This window comes from Populus euphratica, unplaced genomic scaffold, assembly GCF_000495115.2.
Source record: "Populus euphratica unplaced genomic scaffold, PopEup_1.0 scaffold637.1, whole genome shotgun sequence".
Classification (NCBI taxonomy): domain Eukaryota; kingdom Viridiplantae; phylum Streptophyta; class Magnoliopsida; order Malpighiales; family Salicaceae; genus Populus; species Populus euphratica.
In genome coordinates this window covers 76,357-96,409 of record NW_011500505.1, presented here as the reverse complement: position 1 = coordinate 96,409, position 20,053 = coordinate 76,357, and the positions used below count along the sequence as shown (strand labels likewise).

Genomic DNA, 20,053 nt, shown 5'->3' with positions numbered 1-20,053 from the left:
ATGCTGAAATGTTATGGTGGCACTCTCAACAGTATCCAGAAAAGGCCCTATGTATTTATATTAGAATTAAGCGGTATAAGCCATATCCCATGTAGTAAATCCATACTCAACAGGATTAAAGCAAAAACATATTTAATAGTTTTCGTTTGTGTACTAATTTATTCATGGTCAATGCTCAGGCATGCATTTTTTAATACAAGATCTTCCAGGAAACTACAACACCCTTTCGCAGCATAGCTACAACTTCTACATCAAAATACAGTGTCACAGTTTTGTTGACCGAGTTATTACTTGAAAATGCCCTTCAACTACAGTAATGTGGTTCCATAATTGATTGTTTTTCCCTATAGATGATTTTTAAGAAAGGTGTACGAAGTCAGAACAGTTCCAGGACATGATGCATTTCCAGTAAGAAATCGAAAGGCAAAGTATGGATCATAATTTTCTCAGTGATGCGAAGACCATTCAATTGCTTTTGTTGTTGTACTTTTCCATTGCCAACCTTCTTAATCTTGCTTATGCTGATCCACCCTACAGTTTTTGCTCAAATACATCTCCTTATGTAGCTAATAGTCCATTTCAAAACAATCTCAAGTCCCTCATGTCTTATCTTGCCTCAAATGCTTCTGTGTCGAATCAATATCATGCCTATGCTGGAAATGACCCTGATATAGTCTATGCTCAATATATGTGCTACAACTACATAACAAACGAAAGGTGCAGTGCCTGCATTGATGCAGCATCACAAGATATCATGCAACTCTGTCCAAACAATAGAGATGCAGCTGTATGGGAGGAGCTGTGCCAGTTGCGCTTCTCGAATCAAAATTTCTTAGGCCTGCTTGATTTCTTAGGTAACATTCCTTTACCTAATAGAAAGACGATTGAAAATCCGGAACAGTTTGTATCAGCAATGAACGAAAGTTTCAGTAACCTTACCGAGAAGGCTGCTTTTGATCCTGCGCAGAATATGTATGCTACGCGAAAATTAGCCTTATCGGATAGAGAAACCCTTTATGCTCTGGGGCAGTGCACTACAGATTTGTCATTTCACGATTGTAACACTTGCCTTCAGGTTGCCATACAAAATATTTCAACTTGCTGCTATGTCAGTCGAGGGGCACGGCTTCTTAGCCGGAGTTGCTATTTTTGGGATGAGTTATACGCATTCTATGACGGCGTAGCCGAACCGGAAACACGAAAGTGTAAGTATATATATTTTCAATATATTACAAACAAATCATACAAAATTTGCTTAACCAATCAGAGATAGTCCAAGTGTTATTTTATTTATTATTTCTATAGGGAGGACATGGGCGATTTTGTTGGTTGTGCTTGGTACTTGTATAACAACAGTAGTTCTTGCGTTTCTCACTGCATCGTGTATCATCTACTTTCGGCGAATAAGAAGAAAAGAAACAGGTTAATCCATTTAACTGATTGGCTCGCCACAAAAATTGGCAAATTCTGACTTGCAGATTACAAAGAACTGTTCTGTCATTTGCAGATGAGGAAAAAGGCCACCTTGCTTTCTTACAGGAACTGATAAAATCTAGAGGATCGACATTCGTAGAAGATAATAAGGTGAGTTCTAAGGAATTACCTTGGATGATGGACCTGAGTGTTATAAGAGCTGCGACAGATAACTTCTCTGTTTCAAACAAGCTTGGACAGGGAGGATTTGGCCCTGTTTACAAGGTTAGAAATACTTCAGCATTATTCTTTATGCGTTTTCAAAGGATTTTAGATTGTTAAATTAAAAAATTGCTTACTTAAATACAACATTGAAAAAATGACTTCGTGTGTTCTATGGTTTTTAAGGGGATTCTAAGCGACGGAAGCGAAGTTGCAGTGAAGAGACTATCAAGAAGTTCAGAGCAGGGCGTAAAAGAATTCAAAAATGAAGTTCTATTAATAATGAAACTTCAGCACAAAAATCTTGTCAGGCTGCTTGGTTTTTGTGTTGAAGAAGAGGAAAAGCTCCTCGTCTATGAATTCATGCCTAACAGTAGCCTTGATGTTTTTCTTTTTGGTTAGTTGTATATTTCCTTTAAGGTTTTGGTAATGTTTTAAATTTGAATCTTTGTTGGAAAATATTTAAAAGTAATAATATGCTTAGCTATTTTTCTTTTCTTTTCTTTTCTTTTCTTTTTAATACTGAAGATTAGGGTTCTGTTTGATTGCTAATTAATGTTCAAGTATTAATATTAGCTTTTACAAATTAATTTAAATTATTTTTTAAATTTTTATTTATAGAAAAGTCATAAATATTTTTTTTTGGAATAATTTTTCTATGAAAAATTTATTAGAAAATTAAGTCAAAATTTTGATTTAAACAGAAGTTGAAAATTTTTATTTCTAATTTATTAAAAATTTTTTTGCTTGAAGTCACTTTTACTTACATTTCCAATTTAAAGTCATTTTAACTCATTTCTATTATAACTTAATTATATAAAAAATAATTTTTGATTCATGATTTGAAATGATAAGTTAATTTTTATAAATAAGGTCAAATGTATTCTAAATATCATTTTATTTTGCTTTTGATTTGATGGTAGATCCTACGAAACGAGCAGCACTTGATTGGAGCAGTAGAATTGATATTATAAATGGAATTGCAAAGGGAATGCTTTATCTTCACGAGGATTCTAGGCTTAGAATCATCCATCGAGACCTAAAAGCTTCTAATGTATTGTTAGACAATGAGATGAATCCGAAGATTTCTGACTTTGGAATGGCAAGGATTTTTTCAAGCAATGAAGACGAAGCCAATACTGCTCGAATAGTAGGAACATAGTAAGTGCTCTTTCACTTTGGAATCTTTTTCTCATAATTGCCTCAAAATATGAAAAACTTCTATCTAGTCTCATAACCATACAATGAAAAACTTTAAACTAGTCTTAAAAATATTCTTAATTGGTCCCTTAAGGATTAAGTTTCAAAAAATCTAAACCACCTCCTTCACTATAAAATTAATCATCACTGAGAATAGTGAATACTATGGTGATTCATTTGAGAATTTTAATTGAGATATAAGTTGTTAGTTGCAAACTGATGATGGTAAGAAGAAAAGTCTTCTATTGAGTTTATGTTTTCTTTGGTTGTTTTAATGGGCTTGTATTTATTTTTATTTTTTTAGCTTGGGTTTGATTCCATCAAGGAAAATCCCTTCTGAGAGCAAAGACCATTTGACATTTAAGTTAGCAAACACATAGATAAATATAATGTATATAGGGAGAAAATAGAAGTGGAGTGTGTTTAAGTGTTTGTGTGTGGATGTAATTTGTTGGTTTTTGAAAAATATTATTCTTCATATCTAATGATCCATGGATATTTATACACCTTCAAGCCACATGAATTACCTATCACATTTATACACCTTCAAGCCACATGAATTACTATCACAGGAGTGGGCTGTAAAACTGTCACAGGAGCAGTGATGCAAACCCATTCATAAAAGCAAACATAGTAAACTATTTACTTTATCATGGATTACCACGCAATTATCCCAGAATGGTTGAAGTCGGTGTCATCCCATTAATTATAAAATAGGTGTCACATGAATTACCTTTTCTTCTCTTTTCTATTATCTATTATTTTTTTCCTTCTCTCTTTCCTTTTCTTTTATTCCCTCTTGCCAAGTTGGTCCCATATCCTTTTCTTTTTCTTTTTTGTTCTTTTTTTTTTTTGCCTTTTATTCCCCTTAGGCTAAGCGGGTGGGCCATTCCTTCTTTTTTTATTTTTTTCATTTCTTTCTTCTTTTTTTCTATCTCTTCCCTTATTTTTCTTGAGACAAGTTGGGCCTTTCATTTTTCTTCATTTTCTTCTCCTTTTTTGCCCTTTCTTTACCTTGAACTTCGTAAAGCTCATGGTTTCTTTTATAACAATCTAGACTTTAAATATGATTTTTATTTTTTTAATTGTCATGTTACTAAACTTGTTTTTCTTTATAAATCTTAGCCTTCTACTTGTTTTTCCACATTAGAAATCACTCACATCACTCTCTAGGCTCACACTTCTGGAAGAAATCACCATTTTTTTTCATGAAAATGAGAGAAATAGAGCTTCTCTCTACTTTTAACTCCTTTTGAATGCTACAATAACCAAGGAAGGGATTTTTTTTACTTATTTATAATAATGCAATTACTATGTTCATATGTTATTTTTCTATATTTTATCTGATTATCATCACTCGTGTCAATTAATTTAAAATTTTAATTTAAGATATAACAATATTTTAGAAGATTGCTTATATAATTTTAACCTGATCAACGATTAGATTGAAAGTTATGTATAATATTATAAAACTAGATAGTAGATAATTTTACATATAAATTGAAATTCATGTACAATTTTATTTACTTAAATTGTCAAAATTTTCAAACTAATTTATTGAAGGCTTTAATCCATATTCATAATAAAAAAACAATCACTTAGATTTCCCTACTTTTTGGTTAAAAAATTATATGATTGTACATAGATTTTATACCAGTAGTTAGTATTCTTTATGTGTAAAATCATACATTAATTTGTTTGTAATTTCCTCATATTTCTCTAAATATTTTTCACCTTAAATTTGCAAAAACTATTCTTTTAAAATAATTATTTTACTCGATCAGAAAGTTTTCATGATTTATTACTAGTTAATATTTTACGTACCAATATTATTACTTTAATTTCATTTAAAATTTAAGTTAAATTACTAAAAGATTTTATCCTAATTTATCACAAATTTTTCTTCTTAATTATCATTTTTCCAAATACATATTTCCTTATTTAACCTTGATTCATCAATTTTAAGGTCAAGGTTTACAGCTTTCTTCTTATTTTACTTTTCTTTTTTCTTTTAGTTTTTCTCACTTTCTCCTCTTTTTTTTTTCTCATGGGACCTAGTTATGCCTAGTTGGTCTCTTTGTTTTTCTCTTCTTTATTTTATTTTACTCTTATCATTCTTTGCTAGGACCACAACGGGCCTTCCTTCTCCTTTTCTTTTTTTTTTTCTCCTATTTTTTTTTTAACGTTGTTGGTTTTATCTTAACATAATTTTGGGCTCAAGTGAGCTAGTGCATTTACTTTAGGATCGGAGTAGCTGATATATGACCCAATCACAAACAAAATTAGATAAGTGATTAACCCACAAATCTTTAATTTAACATTAATAATTTTAATGTGGTGGTATGATAAATCATGGTATTCAAAATATAAGAGGGACAAATTCAATTTCATATTACTAGCTTCAACATTTCCATCCTTAGAATGTCCCATCCCCGTTATATATTTGAACACCAAGAATTGACTTTTTGACAAGAGTTTTCATCTGAATAATTTAAAAAATAATTTATTCTTAATATCCTAAACATTTATTTTTCCCCTTTTCTGAATAATGGATACATAGGTTTTATACTAGTAGTTAGCATTATTTACATATAAAATCATACTTTAATTTATTTGGAATTCTGTCATATTTCTCTAAATATTATCACCCTAAATTTACAAAAATTATTTTTTAAAATAATTATTTTACTTGGACAGAAAGTTTATGTGATTTATTACTAGTTAACATTTCATATACCAATATTATTACTTTAATTTCGTATGAGATTAAAGTTAAATTATTAAAAGTTCTTATCCATTTTATAATTTTTTTCTCCTTAATTATCATTTCTCCAACTATAAATTTTCTTATTTAACCTTGATTTATCAAATTTGGGGTTAAAGGTTTACAACTTTCTTCTCCTTTGTCTTCTTTTTTTCTCTTTCTTTTCTTTTTATTTTTTCTCTTTCTTTTCCTCCTCTCCTCGTTTTCTCCTTGAACCTAGTTGGGCCAAGGGTTTATGCTTGGTTGGGTTCTTCGTTCTTCTTTTCCTTCTCTTATTCTACTCTCATCGTTTTTTGTTAGGACAAATATGACCCTTCTTCTCCTTTTCTTCTCCCTCTTTCCTTTTCTTTTGGCTTCATTGGTTAGTTTTATCTTAACATAATTTTGAGCTGAAACAAGATAGTGTATTTTTACCCAATCACAAACAAATTTAGATAAGTGATTAATCCAATAATCTTTAATTTCACATTAATCATTTTAATGTGGTCATATGATAAATCATGGTATTCATGAGAGAAACAAATCTGATTTCATGTTATTAGCTTCAGCATTTCCAACCTTAGAATGTTGTTTCCTCGTTATATATTTGAACACCAAGGATTGATTTTTTGACATGAGTTTCCTACAGAACAATTTAACACATGATTAATTTTTTATCAAGATATCAAAGGCCCTATTTTTGTCATGTGTCAAGAGAATAGAGAGAATAAAATGGTTAGAAAGTTGTTAATAAAGTATGTTATTATTGGTTAGATTACACAAACAAGCTTCTAATTATAGTTGATATAAAGGAAATATAAGCGTTAGTAAACTGTGAATAAGCAAAGAATACAAAATCATTTTCTTCGTCCTCTACACTGTAGAATTTATCTCTACTTCTATTCATTTCCTTGTTTATTTATGTGAAAATCTTGTTTACTTTTCATGGTATCAAAGCTTAGGATTCTTACTATGTTGTGATATTGTGATCTTTTGCTTCTAATATCTTGCTAATCTCTATTTCTAGCATTATTATCTCTTTATCCAAATAATTCTTTCATATTAATCGATTTGTCTATTATTTGTTTGATATATTGTCAAACTAAAAAAATTCTTCTTCAAATCTTCAACTTCCTACAAGATTCCACCTTCTCAATCTTTGATTCTCTTTTTTTCTATCTCTTGCACTGTAAAAATGGTAACTACTTCTCAACTTCAGATGATTCAATCTCCTATTACCTGTTTGCTTCTTACGGTTTCTACTGCTATGACAATCAAGCTTGATAATACAAACTATCTCATATGACATTTTCAAATGCAAATTCTCCTTAAAAGTCATAATATTTTAGGATTTGTTGATAGTTCAAGAAAGGGTCCAAGTCGATTTGATGCAAATTTTGATCTTGAAGGTGTTAAAACTAATGATCATCATATCAGTTTGTTGATATCCTAACTAAAGGTCTTTTCACGACTTTATTTCAGGGTCACTGTTCCAATCTTATATTTGGTTCCTTCAAGCCTATAATTGAAGGGGAATGTTAAGATATCAAAGGCCTTACTTCTCCTACATGTTAGGAGAATAGAGAATAAAATAGTTAGAAAGTTGTTAATATTGTCAGATAGTTAATAAAGTTTGTTATTGTTGGTTAGATTACGTAAACAAGCTTTTAATTATAGTTGATATAAAAAAATTTAATAGTATTAATAAACTGTAAATAAGAAAAGAATATAAAATCTTTTTGTAAATAAGAAAAGAATATAAAATCTTTTTTTTTTCTGCAGTATAGAATTTCTCTTTACTTCTATTCATTTTTCTATTTATTTTTGTAAAAATCTAGCTAACTTTTCATTTTTAACCTCTACATTTATTTTTTTTCTTTATGATTAGTGGATACATGGCACCAGAATATGCAATGGAGGGATTATATTCAACCAAATCTGATGTTTTTAGTTTTGGAGTTCTCTTGCTTGAGATCATAAGCGGGAGAAAGAAAGCTGTATACCACCAATCAAAATGTGCTCCTAGCCTCCTTGCATATGTAAGTTTAATCTATTACCTTAAATACAACAAAAACTAACTTAAACTGACCCCGCTGTTAATGATTGACGGGACAACAATGTTTTTTCACTTTCTTAATGTCAAAGCAGGCTTGGCAATTATGGAACGAAGGAAATAAAGCAGAGTTGATTGATCCAATGTTGTCTGATTCATGCAATGCAGACGAATTCTCACGTTACATGCACATTGGTTTATTATGTGTTCAAGAAGATGCTAACGACAGACCTACCATGTCATCTGTTGTCTTAATGCTGAAAAGCCAAAATTCATTTCTTCCCCAACCTGAGCGGCCGGCTTTTGTGGGAAGATTCATGGACAACCTGGAGGCAGCTGCTAGCAATTTCTCTGTCAATGAAATGACACTTTCTGATGTTGGTCCACGCTGATGAAAAAGTGTAGTAGCTCAGTACTTTGATTGAAAGAGTTTTATTGGTTGGTACAGCGAATCTCCCTCGTTCCACTTGGTAGTGGATCCTCCACTTTTTTCTATGATAAAAAAAAATTACCTTTAAACATAACAAAGTGCAATTTTCTTTGTTTTGGAGGAGCTTAAATGTTTCCGTTTTCCTTCTTCTTTTTTTTGAAGTAGGTTTCCCAAGTGTAGTAATTGCTATGTTAGTATCTGCATTGAAGTTGAAGTCTCGTTTTGTTTTGTGTTTTTTTTTTTTTTTCAAAACAAGATTGATTACAATTGTTTTTTTTTGTAATTGATACAGTAACTCGGTGACTAGCCATTTCAATCCCGACCTACCTCACTTAATTCCAAATCATAACATGCTCAATAAAGAAAACTTAGAGGCAGAAGAAGAGATGTGTTTTTTAAGAGAGCAGAATAGGACAAGATGTTTTAGTAGAATTCTGACTTTATTGTCATCTGTAACGTGAACACACACAACTTACATACTACTACAGGGGTCTTCTCTTTTAAATAGAAAAGTCTGGAAACAAGGTCTTGGATAAGTATAGTAATAAATCATGTATAAAGGAAAGCTTTTAATTATGATTACTCAGTATATCCACCGTGCCAAAGACGAGGTTCTAATTGATAATATTGAAGAGAGTGTTTATTGTAAGTGTAATTGTGCATACGCAATTTATTACAATATCCTAAAAATATGTAATTTACATGGATGCGTGAAAAATAGTCAAAATACGCTTTTAAAATTAAAAAAAAAAGATTTTTTATCCGGCTAACATATTGGATTTTAGTCTGCTCTGGTTACGTACAAAGACCAGCCCCAGTTGGATCGGTTGTCACTTGTCAGCATGGTGTAGCGCGGACATATAACCAATAAAACGTGAACCCTTGTAGTCAAACCCACAATCCATATTCAACAAGAAAAAAAATCATTAAGTTTACTTTTCTATAAATTTGTAACTAGGGGCTGGGACCAGGGGGCAAATAGGGTCAAAAATTCAAGTTTTGACCTCTTTAAAAAATTATTGCAGTTTTAGTATATTGTTACCTGTCTTGGTAGCACACTAGTGGTTACAGCCTACATGTGTCAGTTAAGGTTAAATAACATTAAATTCGGGTAATATTCTAAGCTAACATTATTATATCACATAGGACCTTCCTGGAAACTACACCCTACTAATAATTACCTATCAAAATTCAGAATTAATTGTCCAATATAGTTTTGTTGACCACTTCAAGTCCTTTCTTTTCTCTAATTTTTTTGTTTTTGTTAATTTTTACATGCATACAAATCCTTGCAAAAAAGGAAAAATATGTTGTGAATTAGGATTCAACGTCTTTTTAGAAAATGAACTTTTTCTCTTTTAGAGAATAGTATTTGGATGACAAGGAGGGTCAGGGGTGTGTCTGAAACTGTATATAATTACTTTTTACATGAAAATATATTAATTTTTTTAATTTTTAATATTAACATAATAAAAAAATTTAAAAAAAAATAAAAATTAATTTAATAACTACCGTATTCCTAAACATTCACTACAACCCCTTTCATTGTGTGAAACTCTGAATTTTATATTTTTTTAGCTACTTTCTGTATTTTAAGCGTAATTTTCCAAGAAATCGCTCGTTAACCGAGGTGATGAAGACCCCGTCATTTGTATGCTTCGTATATACATGATCTCAACTTCAAACAGGAGATGACCCATGATCTCTAGCATCTAAGCACTCAATAGACAGGAAATGGCTTATAGTTTTCCCAGTTTTGAAAAAACAATTCAATTTCTTTGGCTTTGTTTTTTCATTAGCGACCTTCTCGATCATGCTCGTGCCGATCCTCCTTACAGTGTTTGCTCAAACAATTCTAACTATTCAGCCAATAGTACATTCCAAAACAATCTCCAGATCCTCATGTCCTCCATTCGTTCAAATGCATCAGTTTCGAAACTTTACAATACCTCTACTGGAAATAACCTTGACAGAATCTATGCTCAATATATGTGCATCAACTATATAACACATGATAGCTGCAGTACTTGCATAACGGCAGCATCACAAGATATCATTCAGGTTTGTCCAGGAGATAAGAAAGCAGTTTTATGGGAGGAGCTATGTCAATTGCGCTACTCGAATCAAAGTTTCTTAGGCCACTTGGATGTCTCAGGAAACATTGCCCTAGATAACAAAAAAGATGTTGAGAATCCAGAGCAGTTCAGATTGGTGGTCAATGAAACTTTGAGTGACCTTACCAAGCAGGTAGCTTTTAATGCTTCAGCAAATATGTACGCTACTAGACAAGCAGCCTTCACCAATACAGAAACATTGTATGCCTTGGTGCAATGCTCCACAGACTTATCTCCATATGATTGTAACACGTGCCTTCGGGTTGCCATGGAAAATATTTCCAGTTGCTGTGATGCTTCTCGTGGAGGGCGGGTTCTTAGCCGCAGTTGCTACTTAAGGTATGAGTTATATGCTTTCTATGAAGGTGCAAACGAATCTTCAAAAAGTCCTGTTCCAGGAAAAAGTAAGTGTTTCTGTATGCTGTCAGTTACAGAACCAAAAAATTGCTTGTTGTATACTTTTGTGCTAACTGAAACATTACAGTTAATGAGATTAAAAATAATTTTCCCAAAATTAATGAAGGCAACCGAAGAAAAACGTGGATTATTATCATCCTGACGGTTGCAGCAGCACTTCTCGTGGTGGTCATCTTAGGCTCCCTTATATACTATCACGCGATGAGAAATGGAATTAAAAAATGTAAGAAGGCTAGCTTCCATAGAAATCACTAACGTTTTTTTCTTGGTTCTCTTCTTAACACCAGTTGACATCATAAATGTTGTTATGCAGGGAAAAAACAAAATACAAGAATAGATAGAAATTCTAATGAGATCGGTCACCCAAACGACAATGATTTCCAGCTCCAAAATTTTCAGAGAGATGGCCTTAATGATGAGGAATCTGCATTTATGGATTTGGCATCTATATATGCAGCTACTGGTAACTTCTCTGACTCAAATTTGCTTGGACAAGGTGGTTTTGGCCCAGTTTATAAGGTAAATGAAATTCATCTTCTATATTTCCAAGCTCAAAAATGTAAATTACGTAACATAGAGAAGATATAAAGAGAGGTTTTAAAAATTTCTTCATTTGTATTCTTGAAGGGAAAACTGAGTGATGGAAAAGAAGTTGCAGTGAAGAGACTTTCAGCTTGGTCTGAGCAAGGCACAGATGAGTTTATCAATGAAGTTATGCTAATCATGAAACTCCAGCACAAAAATCTTGTCAAGCTTCTCGGCCTTTGTGTTGATGGAGATGAAAAACTTCTGGTCTATGAATTCATGCCTAACAGAAGCCTAGATGTTTTCCTCTTTGGTTAGTTTCTTTAATGACTTTCACTCTTTTGATTGAAATTTCTCTCGTGGATCTATAGATAAAAGCTTTCAATTCTTTTCAACTACTGAATATTATTTTAGAAATTCAATTACACGGATGTTGATTTGCTTGTAGATGAAATGGAACGTGCACGGCTCAATTGGCGAACACGAATTGGTATTGTAAATGGAATTGCAAAGGGCATTCTTTATCTCCATGAGGATTCTAGGCATAGAATTATTCATCGAGACCTGAAAGCTAGCAATGTGTTGTTGGACAAGGATATGAACCCAAAAATTTCTGACTTTGGAATGGCAAGGATGTTTGCAGGCAGTGAAGGCGAAGCCAGTACTGCTAGGATAGTTGGAACATAGTAAGTGCAGTCTAACTTGTGAAAGTCTTAGCTCAAATGTATTTTAAATTCCAAAATTATTACAACCACTTTAATTATTAATATTTCCTTACAAGGACATCAATTAATTTGTACCTCTGCCATACTTTTCGTAGACAATAATGTCAAGAAGTATTGTGACAGGTTCCAGAATAGCTGCTGGGAACATATGGGGTCTGCTTGATATTTATGCTTATTGTTTTCAAGTATCACTCATCCTTTCTGAACAATTTTTTCTCTCTCTTGTGGAATAGTGGATACATGGCACCAGAGTATGCAATGGAAGGATTATACTCCACCAAGTCTGATGTTTTTAGTTTTGGAGTTCTTCTGCTTGAGATCATAACTGGAAAAAATAATTCTGAATTCCGCAAATCGAAACGTGCTCCGAGCCTCCAAGCTTACGTGAGTCTAAAAGTCATAAAAGACACCTACATCACATATTCTGATACTCTGTTTAATTTCTTACACCTCTAAATGATGGATCAGGCATGGCAATTATGGAACGAAGGAAAAGAATTAGAGTTGATAGATGCACTGATGGCTGATTCATGCTGTTCGGATGAATTTTCGCGATTCATGCATATCGGTTTATTGTGCGTTCAAGAAGATCCTTGTGAGAGGCCTCCCATGTCATCGGTAGTTTCAATGCTGAAAAGGGAAAGTTCAATTCTTACCCAACCTGATCGGCCAGCATTTTCTGTGGGGAGATACGCCGACTACGAGGTTAATGCTAGCAACTGTCCTATCAATGCTTTAACAATTTCAAGTATTTCGCCCCGTTGATGAAGCTGATCACTGAGGTGTAACCATTCCTGATATTCACCGAAGCTAGTCCTTCATTGTACATTGTGGGGCTGGGTTATTTCCATGTTTTTTTTCTTGGTGATAAAGAGGGGCAGAGCCGGTTTATGTTGAATGGAGAATTGTATAAAATTATAAATAATATCTTTTAAAATATTTAAAAAGTATCTTTTTATTATTTCTTATGTCTATTTAACAAGTGAACTCTTAAGCAATCTTAAATGAGTGTAATTTGCATTTTATAAAATATAATTGATAAATAAAACTTATTTATTTTTAGAACTTTTTTGTTAAATGAAAGCCTTGGCTATTGCTCAAGTGGCTTTTGGCTTTTAGGCTTTGGCCGACTCCGTTAGGGGCCAATGAGTTTATATATTGATATTTGATATTTTTAAGTTAAAGTTCCAATGTTATTATCATGTGATTATGCACCTGCTGCTCAAGCAATTCTGGTAATAACCATCTAGGTGGTGGAAAAATATAATTGATAAATAAAACTTATTTATTTTTAGAACTTTTTTGTTAAATGAAAGCCTTGGCTATTGCTCAAGTGGCTTTTGGCTTTTAGGCTTTGGCCGACTCCGTTAGGGGCCAATGAGTTTATATATTGATATTTGATATTTTTAAGTTAAAGTTCCAGTGTTATTATCATGTGATTATGCACCTGCTGCTCAAGCAATTCTTGTACTAATAACTTACCATAAAATCTCTACGATTATTAATCTCAGTTGTGGATAAGATTGAAAGGAAAAGGAGTTAAACTAATCACAGCTTAATAAATAAAGCTCTACACGAACTACCAGGTAAAGCATAAATCTAACATATATAGATTCATTAAGATATAATAGCTCATAAGGTATTATTCTATATTTAATCATAACAATCAACGAATTGCGCACATTCATTTACTAGTTCATGCTAATAAAACCATCTCTAGTCAAAACCTTCACTAGAAAACTTGAAATCTTATGCCAGTTTTTGTTTTAGAATCTAGCTTCTCATCATCTAGTTTTTCGTCCATATATAATTCATATACTAGTTCATGCTTTATAATAGAATCAACCCCAAAATTGTCCATTCACTCTGCTGCAAGGCAGCCTGCACACTCTTCAATGTTTTAACTATAACTCCCTCTACAAATATTGAATTAACATGCCGTTTTTGGAGTTCGAAACCAGCGACAATGAGCATTCTTTAAATATAAAATTTAAACCAAAAACAATACTTTATTGGTGCAGAATTGGGGTCCAAAAGAGATCCTCTGCCGAGAATCCAATTAATCAAGCCCCTAAAATCAATCATTAAACACTCTTAAAATAATATTATACTTTGTGATAGCGTGTTTATCATGACAATGCTACCCCTGACGACTTCATGATCACCCCCAACCTATGGGCCTCTAAATCTAGTTTTTGGATTGTTAATATTATCGTTAATTGAACAGCCTTAGACCTTCTATTGCACTACAAACTAATGTCATCTGAGCGTTGCACAATGGAAGTCTCCCACTGGCTTAGCTTGAACTTGATAATGTACCCGGGCTATGGTACGGTTGTTGTCAAATTTTTCTTAAAAATAAAAATAATATTAAGATATTATTATCATATTTTTGTTTTAAAAAATAAATCATATCAGAGTTAACCTGACATAATTCATTTGATTGCGAAAATATAAAAGGAATTTATATAAACGGTAAAACATAGTTTGTTTAGAAATAATTTAAGATGATATTTTTTTTACTGTTAAAATAGTAAAATAACTTATTAACTTAATCAATTCCAATTATAATGTCAAATCTACAACTCAGATTATTAGACTATAATAACCTCATAGAAAAAAAAATCAAAATAAATTATAAAATATAATTCTCAATTAACTTAATCTTAAATAATAAAATTGAAAAAAAAAGAAGTAAAAAAGAATCTAAAAAAATAACCTAAATTAACTTGTTAAATTTACGATCTCATTCATGAGAATAAGATGACTTTATGCAGAGAAAATTGAAACAAATTATGATTTTTAATCCCCAATCAGCTTAATATCGAAGGATAAAATTAAAAAATCAATTAAAAAACATAAGAATAACCAAAGTCAATTCATCAAACTCATGACCCGAGTCATCATACCGAGATAAATTCATAAAAAAATAACTTAATTTAATACATATTAACCTGTCAATTCCACAACTTTGATTATGACACCAAGATAACCACATAAAGAGAAAATCAAAACAAATTATGAAACTCAATTTTCAATTACTCCTATCAGACTTAATGTTGAACAATAAAATTTATAAGAATTTTAATTAAGAAAATAACTAAAAAAACCAAGTCAAGTCGGGTTAACTTATTAAGCACTATTTTCAGGTCATGAGGTTGAGATAACCTAATAAAAAAGTAAATCAAAACAAATTATGAAGTTTAATTCTCAATTCAACACAATATTCAATGATGAAATTAAAAAAAAAATCAATTAAAAAAACTAAGTCAATTTGGTTAACTCATCAAGCACATAACCAAATCATAAGATGGAGATAACCTAGTAAAAAAATTTAATATTGAAGAACATTTGACATGAGTCATAAAACTGAGATAATTTCTTAGAAAAAAATAGAAAAACAATTCAATCTAACCTCGGTTCAAATGCCAAAACCCATGATCTTGGTTGTGAAACCAAGATATCTTCATAGAAAACAAATCAAAACAAATTATAAAACTCAATTCACAATTGACTTAGTGTTGAATATGAAATTGAAAAAAAATCAATTAAAAATTTATATAAAAAATTACTTGAGTCAAATCAAATTAACTTGTTAAGTATTATTATAGAAAATCAAATCAAAACAAATTATAAAACTCAATTCCCAACCGACTTAGTGTTAAATGATGAAGTTGAAAAAAAAATCAATTAAAAATTGATACAAAAAAATAACTTAAGTCAAATTAGATTAACTCGTTAAATATTATTTCTAGGTCATTAGACCAAAATAACATAATAAAAAATAACAAAACAAATTATAAAATTTAATTCTCAATCAAACTCATATTAATAATGAAATTAAAAATATTAAGAAAAAAACTCGAGTTAACCGGGTTAACTCACCAAGTCTATGATCTATGTCATAAAAGTATGCTAACTCAATAAAAACAATTACTATTAAAGGATAAAATAAAAATTAAAAAAATAATTTAAAATATTATTTAAATTAAGGATAAGGTAAACATTTAAAAAAATTTTAAAAACAATTACTTTTTTTCTAAAATAGTTTTTATTTGGGATGTAGGGGTTGTTTGTAGGTTCCATATCCTTTTTTTTTTTTTGCTTGAAAATAATTTTTTTTGTTATTTTTAGATGATGTACTAATATTAAAAATAATTTTTTAAAAAATAAAAAATATATATTATTTTTATATATTTACAACCAAAAAATATTTTGAAAAGTAATTATCATTACATTTCAATTACTATTGTGCAAGAACTTTTAACATAATAATATTTTTGGATGTAATATTAGATGATGTACTAATATTAAAAATAATTTTTTAAAAAATAAAAAATATATATTATTTTTATATATTTACAACCAAAAAATATTTTGAAAAGTAATTATCATTACATTTCAATTACTATTGTGCAAGAACTTTTAACATAATAATATTTTTGGATGTAATAAAAAATTACTTTCAAACAAATTTTATTGACTAGATTCTACTACTATTAATTAATAGTAGTTTTTATATTCAAGTCATTTTTAAAACCCGATTCTAGAATACCATGTCATGTACCTACCGTTAGGACCGGTCAAAATCTTTATTTTGTTAAAAAGTCTGCATCCTTTTCTTGGAATTTCATGATTAGTCACTTCGCAAGTCTTACACCTACCGATTATGTATTTTGTCAATCAAAATTATTAATCCAACAACTAACTTACGACCAGGAATAAATTACTCTGAAAAATACCAATGAGCCATTTCGTGTTAGTTTCAAACACCGGTCAAAATCTTTATTTTGTTAAAAAGTCTGCATCCTTTTCTTGGAATTTCATGATTAGTCACTTCGCAAGTCTTACACCTACCGATTATGTATTTTGTCAATAAAAATTATTAATCCAACAACTAACTTATAACCAGGAATAAATTACTCTTAAAAATATCAATGAGCCATTTCGTGTTAGTTTCAAATTCGTGATCTTTGATATCATGATAAAAAAAAAAACCATTATATTCCCAAAAGAAACATACATACATACATACATACATATATATATATATAACAGCCTTAATATATATATATATATATTCATATATATATACATATATATATATATATAACAGCCTTGATGGGCAAATGGCCGATGCAGAAGCAATAGCACCACACTCAACAGGATCCAGGGGGGAAGGCCCCATGTATTCAACTTATAATATAGCAGTACATGTCATACCCCATGTATTTGAACCTAGCAAATAGCATTTTAAGCCATCCTCAGCATGTTTTCGTTTGTGTACTGATCTATTATTGGTCACTGCTCAGGCATGCAATTCCTAGTTGACAAGAGGATAGCGATGCTGTCCAACTTGATAAAAAGAAAACAAGTACAAAAATAGAGAATTTCGCCGAAAATGATCTTAACAACCACGACCGAAATTCATATTTTATTATTGAATATTTGTTTAATATAGTCTACATTTTTATAGATTTATAAAATTACTGACTTTTATAAGATAGGAAAATTGAAATTCTAAATAAAAAAACAAAAAAAAAACAAAAAATCCAAAACTAAATTATAAATCTAAAAATAAAAAATGACAAAATAGCTCAAACAAAATCCAACTTCGGCAGGATAAATAGAGCCAATTACCTATAAAAATGGATCTATAGAACCCCATCGACCAAATTTAAACGAGATTTAAAATTTAGTTTGAAAATTATGAGTTTTTTCATTAAACTATTTGTTTTTTTTAATCGCCCATTTCTATTGCAGAGGTCATTTGTATTGTATTTTGGGCTTCATCGTGAAAAAAGAGAGGCTGAAACATTACAATATATGAAGCTTGGATCTCTACCTAAGTGTGGAGCTGTGCCTCCACCGACTCGACTAAAGATGGGTACAGAGGCACATAAATCCCTATGGAAGCATTTTGTAGATTCAAGCAAGGAGATGGAAGCAATAACCTCCTCCAGCTTTACATCCGAAAATGTAAATATAGTAATTTGTTACTATTTTAAATTACATTTTGTTTTAAGCATTTTCTTTTACACGTCTCAGTATACTTCTTTGAGTTACGAGAACTTAGAATACGGTGGCCTCCATATTCCATGCATATTTTTATTCAATATTTTTTGAATAAAAACTTTTACGCAAGCAGCAAATTTCCTAGCCAATGGTCCAATCATGAATCACTTTTTATACAATCAGCTCCGCTTTTCGATGAATATTTCTAGCTGACATATTAGTAACATTCACTAGATATTTCACTAAAAATGACCAAATATTATTTTCAAGAGTGTATAAGAATGTTTTTACCAATCAATTTTTATTCAATAAAGAAGTGAATTGATGTAATAAAAGTCTATACATAAATTGAGTCATAAACTATATAATTGATAATTTTTTTATATTTAACATTTCACTTTTATTCTTATAATTTTCTCATTTATCTTCTATAATTATCGGTTTAAATATTGAAAAGTTTCTTGTTCCATGAGAGATTTATTTTTCTGGAATACTCAAGCCCACATACAAACCCAAATCTTGGCCTGATTTTATAGCCTATTAAAAGCCCATTGTCTATTTAAAGTTTTTTCATGATTTTATTAGTGGTACCATATATAGGAACCGGAAAAACAAATTCATCACCTTTCACCTTTCATTAAAAAAAATTATTTTCATAATTGATGAAACTTAAGACAAGATACATTAACTAATTTTCCTATCATAGGAACTCCAAGTGAGGTCTCCAACAACTTACTTATCAAGCGCAAGTACTTCACAATACTATTTTATCCATATAAAAATAATTTCACATTTTTTCATTCCACCAACAAGAAATGAAATAAATAGTTTTATTATGTTTAACACTTTTTCATGACATGCAAAGTATACACGATACTTCTACTCTTCGAAGGAGCTCTTCTCACAATGAAGAGAACTTTTCTATAGATCCAAGCCACAAGTATAATTATCTTTATCAATTCTCTTCTAGTTCTCACTTGTATACTCCTCAATTAAAAAAAACCTAGACGCGAGATGAGATTAGCTTTTAGGAATGAACACTAGTTCCACCAATTGGAGACACCTCACTTTATCACAAAGTGATATACTTTAATCTCTTAATATTAAGTGTTGTTGTAAATGTCAACTTGGATAACTATGATGGCCTTACAAATCACATGAAAAATATATAAAATATCATAAATATACTAGAGTTTGTGACATAAAAGAGTGATGTTATAACAGAGTTAGGATTTAGCATGAATATACTGATAAAAACACTGCTGGAAAGACACAATAAGTAGTGGCAGTTCATGAGACAATGTCAAATTTAGCACAGTGATGAAATCAACAACATTGACTTATACGACAAGTAGTATGATGTGAGTTTAGACTTGGATGATGAACACTAAAGGCAAACAACAAACATAGCTGATTCAGTAACATAGACTAACAGTTATAGAAAAGTGTAGTTAGTTATTATGGTGGTTATAATCATAGCTTTATAGAGGAAATGTGTGTCCAAATCATAGGGGTATCGCTACTAAACATGAGGACATAAATGAGATTGTTCCTCAAAACACTAAAATCATAAGATCTTAATTCAAAACCACCCACTAAGTTCATGGAAACATAAGAAATAAAGTGCCCACTATTTCTTAAAAAGTAAGGGATGATAGTTTAATGCTTTATAACTTTCATATGCTTATCTCTAAATAGGTTGAAAAGCTTTAGCTGTGTAGCATGCAAGTTTTGTGTATAACACACAAATATGAATTTATGTATTTCCTTTGTTTTTGATATTAATAAAGGTTGAGAATTTTTCTTATATATTGTGCACTAATTTGCTACATCTTTACTTGTGTAATTCTGCTTACTTATAACTTGTGAAAGTATGAGAAACCTTTTAGGTATAAGAGACACTTAGTTGTAGGTAAATACAAGTTTAAATTGTTAAGAAAAAGCTAAATCTAGTAGGAGGCTGGGCTATTGTATCCGGTTAAAGATTTCAACTAGAAATTGACCTTGTGATAAATTCCATATGTAAAATCTTTCCTATGACTTTTCATATAAATGCTAGGGTGTAGTATTATAATATTAAATCTTATTTTATCCTTGACCTTTACAACATTTATGTTAAGCTAAAGTCTCGCTTCAACTTTAGCATTCTAGCCAAAAAGATAAAAACACAAGAGTATATATTTAGAGATTTAATAT

General features: G+C 30.6%; 1 protein-coding gene across 1 annotated transcript; it reads left to right on the top strand.

The window, feature by feature from the left end:
- The first annotated feature begins 430 nt into the window (after positions 1 to 430).
- LOC105115081 (uncharacterized) lies at positions 431 to 12,758 on the top strand. The gene is made up of 14 exons (XM_011011859.1): positions 431 to 1,205; positions 1,508 to 1,698; positions 1,822 to 2,032; positions 2,559 to 2,796; positions 7,467 to 7,617; positions 7,727 to 8,012; positions 9,779 to 10,579; positions 10,699 to 10,815; positions 10,906 to 11,111; positions 11,220 to 11,430; positions 11,566 to 11,803; positions 12,076 to 12,226; positions 12,311 to 12,622; positions 12,654 to 12,758. Exons 1-13 carry the CDS (start codon positions 431 to 433, stop codon positions 12,605 to 12,607), a joined length of 3,873 nt encoding a protein of 1,290 aa, XP_011010161.1. The 3' UTR covers positions 12,608 to 12,622; positions 12,654 to 12,758.
- Positions 12,759 to 20,053: the final 7,295 nt, after the last annotated feature.